This window comes from Onychostoma macrolepis, chromosome 17 (assembly GCF_012432095.1).
Source record: "Onychostoma macrolepis isolate SWU-2019 chromosome 17, ASM1243209v1, whole genome shotgun sequence".
Taxonomy (NCBI): domain Eukaryota; kingdom Metazoa; phylum Chordata; class Actinopteri; order Cypriniformes; family Cyprinidae; genus Onychostoma; species Onychostoma macrolepis.
The window spans coordinates 10,275,405-10,283,559 of NC_081171.1; the positions used below are offsets into that span (position 1 = coordinate 10,275,405).

General features: G+C 34.7%; 1 protein-coding gene across 2 annotated transcripts in view; it reads left to right on the forward strand.

Annotated features, from left to right (window-relative positions):
* Window positions 1–6,619, forward strand: part of rgs7a (regulator of G protein signaling 7a) — a 60,974-nt gene extending 54,355 nt beyond the window's left edge. The window contains exons 13-19 of one of the 2 annotated variants that reach the window (XM_058750065.1): window positions 1,585–1,646; window positions 2,647–2,757; window positions 2,848–2,973; window positions 3,098–3,284; window positions 3,402–3,491; window positions 4,957–4,996; window positions 5,828–6,619. In XM_058750065.1, coding sequence (XP_058606048.1) covers window positions 1,585–1,646; window positions 2,647–2,757; window positions 2,848–2,973; window positions 3,098–3,284; window positions 3,402–3,491; window positions 4,957–4,977 — 597 coding nt within the window. In that variant the 3' untranslated portion in view covers window positions 4,978–4,996; window positions 5,828–6,619. The remainder of the gene's footprint in view (window positions 1–1,584; window positions 1,647–2,646; window positions 2,758–2,847; window positions 2,974–3,097; window positions 3,285–3,401; window positions 3,492–4,956; window positions 4,997–5,827) is intronic. The other variant, XM_058750066.1, reaches the window with a different exon arrangement.
* Window positions 6,620–8,155: the final 1,536 nt, after the last annotated feature.

Genomic DNA, 8,155 nt, shown 5'->3' on the forward strand with positions numbered 1-8,155 from the left:
TATGAGCTTCTCCACCCTTCCTCCAGACTCTAGGACCTTGGTTTCCTAATGAAATACAAAACTTGCTCTCATCTGAAAAGAGGACTTTGGACCACTGGGCAACAGTCCAGTTCTTCTCCTTAGCCCAGGTAAGACGCCTCTGACGTTGTCTGTGGTTCAGGAGTGGCTTAACAAGAGGAATACAACAACTGTAGCCAAATTCCTTGACACGTCTGTGTGTGGTGGCTCTTGATGCCTTGATCCCAGCCTCAGTCCATTCCTTGTGAAGTTCACCCAAATTCTTGAATCGATTTTGCTTGACAATCCTCATAAGGCTGCGGTTCTCTCGGTTGGTTGTGCATCTTTTTCTTCCACACTTTTTCCTTCCACTCAACTTTCTGTTAACATGCTTGGATACAGCACTCTGTGAACAGCCAGCTTCTTGGCAATGAATGTTTGTGGCTTACCCTCCTTGCGAAGGGTGTCAATGATTGTCTTCTGGACAACTGTCAGATCAGCAGTCTTCCCCATGATTGTGTAGCCTAGTGAACCAAACTGAGAGACCATTTTGAAGGCTCAGGAAACCTTTGCAGGTGTTTTGAGTTGATTAGCTGATTGGCATGTCACCATATTCTAATTTGTTGAGATAGTGAATTGGTGGGTTTTTGTTAAATGTGAGCCAAAATCATCACAATTAAAAGAACCAAAGACTTAAACTACTTCAGTCTGTGTGCATTGAATTTATTTAATACACGAGTTTCACAATTTGAGTTGAATTATTGAAATAAATTAACTTTTCCACGACATTCTAATTCATTGAGATGCATCTGTATATTGATATGCTGTTTTGCTTTCTGTATCTGTTTTGAAATAGATTTTTATGTAAACCGATTTGTAAGGATGTTATATTTTCTGTTCAGGTCACTTATACAGTTGGTTTATTTGGAGTTGGTGTTTATGTGGACAGTAGAAGGTCGAAAAGTCCAGCGTCCCAGACAATAGGGGGGAAAGATAGCATAGCCATAAATTAAGAATTCATTCCCACAACTTTTTGTTATATAGTAAAATCACGGCCGAATTGTTCTAAGTCATTCCCTAGTTTTAGTTGGAATTGTGACCATGGTTTAGCTACATTAAAATGAGGAAACAAAATAGTAAAACATATCCACAATTTAACTAAAGTGAGCAAGTGATGTAACTCTAAATTTCTGTTGCTAAAAATCTGTTGTGATGAAGACAAAAAATCATCTACATCTTGGATGGCCTGAGAGTGACTAGATTTTCAGCAAATTTTCATTTTTGGGTGAACTACTGTATTCCTTTTAATTGTTTGTGGGAACAAATTATAATTCATGGCCACAATATCTAGTTTCCCTCCCACATTGCATGTGCAGGGCCACTGTAAAAAAGTGGTCAAATTTTTTAAAATTTAAGCTCGTCCAGCTTGGGTGACCAGCTAACTACCGCTGGCTATTTTTTGGCAGCTGTGTGGAAAACTGCCATGGCTGCATTTGCCATCTGTTTTCACACACACACACACACACACACACACACACACACACCCACATACACTCACCTTGACTATTACCACTATTGTCTTTCCAGATCAAGTTTGGGCAAGCACAGTTAGACCGACATCGATTGAAAATGTCCAAAGTTGCAGAGAGGTAAGTCAGAGAGAGAGAGAGAGAGTGTCTATGCTGTGATCGATCCACAGGTCTTCATTATTCTACAGTGCTTAAACATTTTCTTATCGACCTCTTTAATGGCTTGTGTAGATATTACTCATGCTGACAAACATGTTTCTGTTTCTCATCCTCAAATTTACTCCCTTTGCGAGATCAATGGCTCTATTAGAATGCCACAACATCTTGAAGATTTTAGTGCAACGTATAATGAAACCGACTTGCAACAATGAGTTATAGATCAAAATATAAAATGTAAATATCCATCTGTGTTGGAGGTAACTTCTTAAAAGTAATGTGTGCTATGTCTACTAGATATAATTAGATTATGTAATGTTTTCTTAAATGTACACTGTAATATCCATGCATGTTTTTTTTTTTTTTTAATTTGTATGTAACCTATCTAATCATTTTGTGTACTAATATTTAAAATAATAAAAATTAGCTAAAAAACTCATGCTAGGATTATATATGGTGAACAATTACTATGTTGTTGCATTATGTAAAAGTCACTGAGAAGCATAACACATTTACATACAGTATATTAATAGTTTTTAAAAATTGTTTTATAGAATGTATAATAAAAACTTCAGAAACTATATATTATTTTATGCAGAGGATAAACACCTGTCCACAGCAAAAATAGCACTTTCTAAAATTAAAAAACAAACAAACAAAATAAAGATTATTTTTATCTTTGCATTACTTTTCATAAAAATTACTAAGTTGCTTTTTATCATCAGTGGCACAATAAAAAGTAAAAACAAAAAAACATTACCCAACACCCATGTTTTTGCTTTCTCATTTATTGGTTACATTTGAATGGAAATTGAGTCACATGATTAGTATGTACAGTACATGTGAATGCTATAGTGTTTTGATATACTATTTTACTAATAAATATCTTCCTTTTTCCTACCTGTCGTCTTTCCTCTTTTTATCCCTTACTTTTTTTTTCTTTTCTTTTTTTTTTTTCTTGTAGTTTGCTGAGTTATACTGAACAGTATTCAGACTATGACCCCTTCCTGTCCACTCCTGATCCTTCCAACCCCTGGATATCAGATGACACAACGCTGTGGGAGATGGAGGCCAGGTCTGTTTCAGACACACACAGTGAATATTATTATTGTCTTCACAGATAAATGTGTACTATATGTATAATGTGTTGTGTATGTGTGAACAGTAAGGAACCCGGTCAGACTAGAGTTAGACGCTGGGGTTTTGGAATCAATGAGGTGTTGAAAGATCCCGTTGGGAGAGAGCAGTTCCTCAAGTTCCTGGAGTCTGAATTTAGCTCGGAAAACCTGAGGTACACCTACACTTCCCCTTTATGCCCCCTGCTGGCGGGTGAGGAGTACTCACCGAGCCAGCAGATCCACAGAGCAACTATTTTTTCATTCTTAATTCATTCTCTGTTGTTATCCAAAACTCAGATTCTGGCTGGCAGTGCAGGAGTTAAAGAGGAGGCCAATCCGTGAGGTGCCAACACGGGTGCAGGAGATCTGGGAGGAGTTTTTGGCTCCTGGAGCCCCCAGTGCCATCAACGTTGACTCGAAGAGCTACGACAAAACCACACAGAACGTCAAGGACCCCGGACGATACGCTTTTGAGGATGCACAGGTTTTTATGTTTTTAAGCAGCTACGCTGATTATTGTTTTTTAATGAAAATTGATGAAAACAAGCCATACAATTTAGGTTATAAACATGCAAATGAACTGTAAATGTGTGTGTCCCAGGAACACATCTATAAGCTGATGAAGAGTGACTCTTACAGCCGTTTTATTAGATCCAGTGCCTACCAGGAGCTTCTGCAAGCTAAGAAAAAGGTAAAACATTAAGCAATTTGACTTACAGTCATAATCAGTACTCATCTTGAATACATTAAGAATGCCCTGATACACAGATATACTACTGTTTAAAAGTTTGGGTCAGTAAATTTTTTATATTTTTTAAAGGTGTCTCTTATGCTTATAAAAAAATAAAAATAAAAACATGTAAAAACAGTAATATTGTGAAATATTGTTACAATTTAAAGTAAAATTTCTATTTTAATATATTTAGAAATGTGAATTAATCCAGTGATGGCAAAGCTGAATTTTCAGCAGCCATTACTTCAGTTATTCCATTACTCTTCTGTGTCACATGATTCTCAAAATCATTTCTTATCGATGTTGAGAACAGTTGTTGCTTAATATTTTTGTGGGGAAAATAAAGTACAAACACTTTGATAAACAGAAAGTTCAAAAGTACAGCATTTATTTGAAATTAATTTTAATGTCTTTACTGCCACTTTTACTGTCAATGTTATGTGTCCTTGTTGAATAAAACTATTCTTTGTTTTTTGTTTTTTAAATCTAACTGACCCTGAACTTTTGAACAGTAGTGTATGTGAAGCTTTAAATTAATCATATATAAAAGTATTTGCTGAGAAAAGACCCAAATCTGGCATATTATTTTTGTAAACCATTGAACGTAGAAGTCAGTGTATTGTTTGTTTGTGTTATTTGCATTGCATTTAACATGTTATTAGAGCCCTGTTTTCAGGGCCCTAATTGAAAAATAGCTCAACTTTAAAAAATGTGTACTGAGGCCTTATTTTCCACTCTTTTGTCCGACTGTTTTTAAATGCAAGAACACACTTTCTAGAATAACAAAAAGTTTATTTTGGGATTAGGGTAGGATAGGATGATGTAGGTTAGTTGTTATGGTTATAATGTTATTTTAATAACAGCAGTAAAATGCAAGTATTATAATGTATTATTTTGAGGAAATATTATATTCGTTAGAAACCAAAATCTGTTGTTTTAAAATAAATCAGTGATTCAGCAGTTCAAGAAAGTGATTAATTCTGATAGTTAAATCTGATACATTTGAATTGACACAAATAGATGGGCATATTAATTAAACCTAATAAAAACCTATATACACCATGCTGTAAGTCCCTTTTTTCACTCTTCATCTCGTTGACTGAAGTTGGGAAGCATACAGGATCGCAGAACCTCATTTGAAAAGTTCACTCGTAATGTGGTAAGTGGTAGTGGTCCCACCCCCCTCAACGATGGCTTACCTGACCAATCAGACAGCAGCTCTGGTCAGATGAAGCTTGTCTGGTGCTTTGTCCCGTCCCCAAACCTTGTAATGTCACGTTAAATCATGTTGTCATGACAGTTCCAACAGGGATAACTTGAGTGTTTGTGGTTTGTCACTCTCTGCATGACTTTGCATTTTGGTCTCTTGCTGCAACAGATGCCAAAATGTGTACCTGTTCACTTTTCTCTATCTTGTCCACAGAAAAGTAAGAACTTGTTTTGAGGGAAGGCATTGCTTCCAGGTAACCCTGCTTTTCCTCTACCTGTATGTGTAGCTCCTGTTCATGTTTGTTTGAGTAGTCGAGGATACATGTGATGTTTCTGTTGAAGGAAATGATGACCCAACAATGAAAATTGAGAGAGATTATTTATTTATTTTTTCTTTCCATTGAGTACAAATGGAGATGTTAGGCAGAATGTCCAAGCTGCTCTTTTCCATTTTTCCAGTATGTTTTAAATTTTTTTTCATATCCAGGTTTCCACAAAAATATTAAGCAGCGCTACTGTTTTCAACAGTGATAATAATAAAAATGCTTCCTTAGCACCAAATCAGAATATTAGAATGATTTCTCATGTGACACTGAAGATCGGAATGCTGAAAATTCAGCTTTACCATCTCAAAAATAAATTACATTTTAAAATATATAAACATAGTAAATGGTTATTTTAAAATTGTAATAATATTTCACAACATTACTGTTTTTACTGTATTTTTGATCTCATAAATCCAGCCTTGGTGAGCATAGGAGACTTAAAAAAACCGAGAGCTACGGTGGTAAACAAAAAATTTCCTCACACCAGAAGGTTTGGAATAACATGACAGTTAATAAATGATAACAATTTTCTTTTTGGGTGAACTTTCCATATAATGCATCCCCCCTGAAATTCAAGTTGTTTGTTTTGTGTGTGCTGTCATGAGGTTTCCGGGTTAAAATAACCCTCCTTTACAGATACAGATTTGTTTAAATGACCCACTGAAAGGAGTCATTTTCTGTTTAGCATGCGTAAAGATGTTTTTAATGCCGTTCAAAATCATTTGTCTTTCTCTTTGTTTTATTTGTCCTGTGTTTCAGGGAAAATCTCTGATATCGAAGAGGCTGCCTGCTGTCGTCCAATCTTGCTGAGCCTCAAACAATCCACCAAGGATGAGGACGCTGTCATCTTCATCTCTGTCGTCTGATTGGTCCAGATCCTAAATACCCTCGCCTGGACAACGGACCAAATCACATGCATGTCCAAGAGACTGAATTTTTACATCAGTTTCTACTTGCTACTTGCTAGTTTCAGTCTTTATGACAGTTAGACATGGACTTCTAATATTTGGGAAATGCAGCAATGTCTTTCAAAAGAGGAAAATGATGTTCTCCTCTCCTCTTCTGTCTGTCAGGACTGTCTCCAACTGTAGACCGATCAAATGATGTCAAATCCAGAAAATTTAAAGTCATAACCAGTTAAATATAACAGCGTAGGCACATTGTGTAAAATCGAGAAGCTTTAGACACAGAGATGATCTCTTCCTACTCACCTTTCATCTCTTTTTGCATTGATTTTATTGCACTATAAAGGATTTAGCACACGTTTGCTTATCGCACATGTGAAGTCGCATGGGATATATCTGAAAGCGACTGGTCTTGCAATCTGTCTCGTCGGTTCTTTGTTGGCTCCCTCCGTTTATTTTTTTATACCATGTGTAAACACTTTTACTTGAAGATGTATTAAAGTCAGTCCTTTATCTGAAAGTCATGCTCTGATTTCTCTTTCACTGTGCAACTTGTACTACGGTTTATGACCAGTCAGAGCTGTCACGCAGTCGTAGAGCAAAGGAACGCAGGTTTGAGTTTTGCATCATGTGCTCGTCCCATTTGTACTGTCACTTTCCAGTCTAATATAAGGGCCAAAACAAAAGGTATGACTCCAGAATACTTTGACTTTAGGTGATACTTGTTGGCAATTTTATTATTCATTATATTTACATACACTGCAAAAATAAATGATTTTCTTACTTAGAATTTTTGTCTTGTTTCCAGCCAAAATATCTAAAGAATCAAGAAGAATTTTCTAGACAAGTAAAAATCATTATCTTTTTTTCAGAAAAAACGAGTCAAAATTAAGATAATTATTATAATAGTGTTAATAATTGTTTGCTCTATTCTTTTTTTATTCTATCTGTTTTATTTTTATATATATATATATATATATATATTTTTTTTTTTTAAATACTTGCTACGTGTACTGTGTTAAGCTAACTGAGACTTGTTATAGCACTTGCATACCATTGCTCTTTTGTTGATTTTGATTGCTTCCATTGTCCTTATTTGTAAGTCGCTTTGGATAAAAGTGTCTGCTAAATGACTAAATGACATTTTGGCTGGAAACAAGACAAAAATCTAAGAAAAGCATTTTTTGCAGTGTACACAGTGGTCAGAGCAGGACTTGATTTTAAGTTAAAACTGTTTTAATTTTTATTATTTTATTTATATTTAATTCTTTAAGTAATAATTTATAATAAATTATTATTACTTTTATAATTTAAAAATAGATATTATAATCAATATAAAATAATTATTATTTTAAAAAAGATTAAATTGCTGGTCCTATACTTTTTTTTTTAGCTTATCGTAATTTAGCTTATGGTAAATTTGTGTTTATTTTAGCTACTTTGATCTGCATATGAATAAAACTGTGTTTAAAACAAGTTTAAATAACATTTTCAAGGTATTAAAATATATATATATATATATATTTTTTTTTTTTACATTTTTATACTATCAGCTTTGACTTCATGTACTACATGATTATGTCAATTAATTTACACACTTTTTTTTCATATTCATACTGGATTGCTTGCATGTTGACGACTGCCCATTAAGGATTCAAGGATTCAAAACGTTTATTGTCATATGCACGGTGAGGAAAAGCAAGTTTCCCTTTACAATGAAATTCTTTCTTTGCAGTCCACACTGAATGCCAAGACAAGTGCAAATTATATAAAAATAAAAACAGACATACACCTAAATAGAATAAGAATAAATACAAAATACACATAATTAAGAAAAAAGAAAACAGTAGTGCAGTAGTCTGTAACAATTGAGTGCAACTACATAATAACAATAGCAGCTTTAACATTAATAATGTGCAAATCAAGATGAAGATACTTGATATGAAATAGCAGCAGTAACATTAGCAATGTGCAAAATTTTAGCTGTAGCAGTTCAGTCCACATATTCTATGAGATATGTGAGACTAGTCTGTGTTCACTGGCTACCCGTTTAACAGTCTAATGGCTGAGGGGAAGAAGGAGTTCCTTAATCTGGAAGTCCTACATTTCACACTCCTGTACCTCCGTCCTGAGGGTAGGAGTGTGAACAGTCCATGTTGTGGGTGGGTGGGGTCCTTAAGGA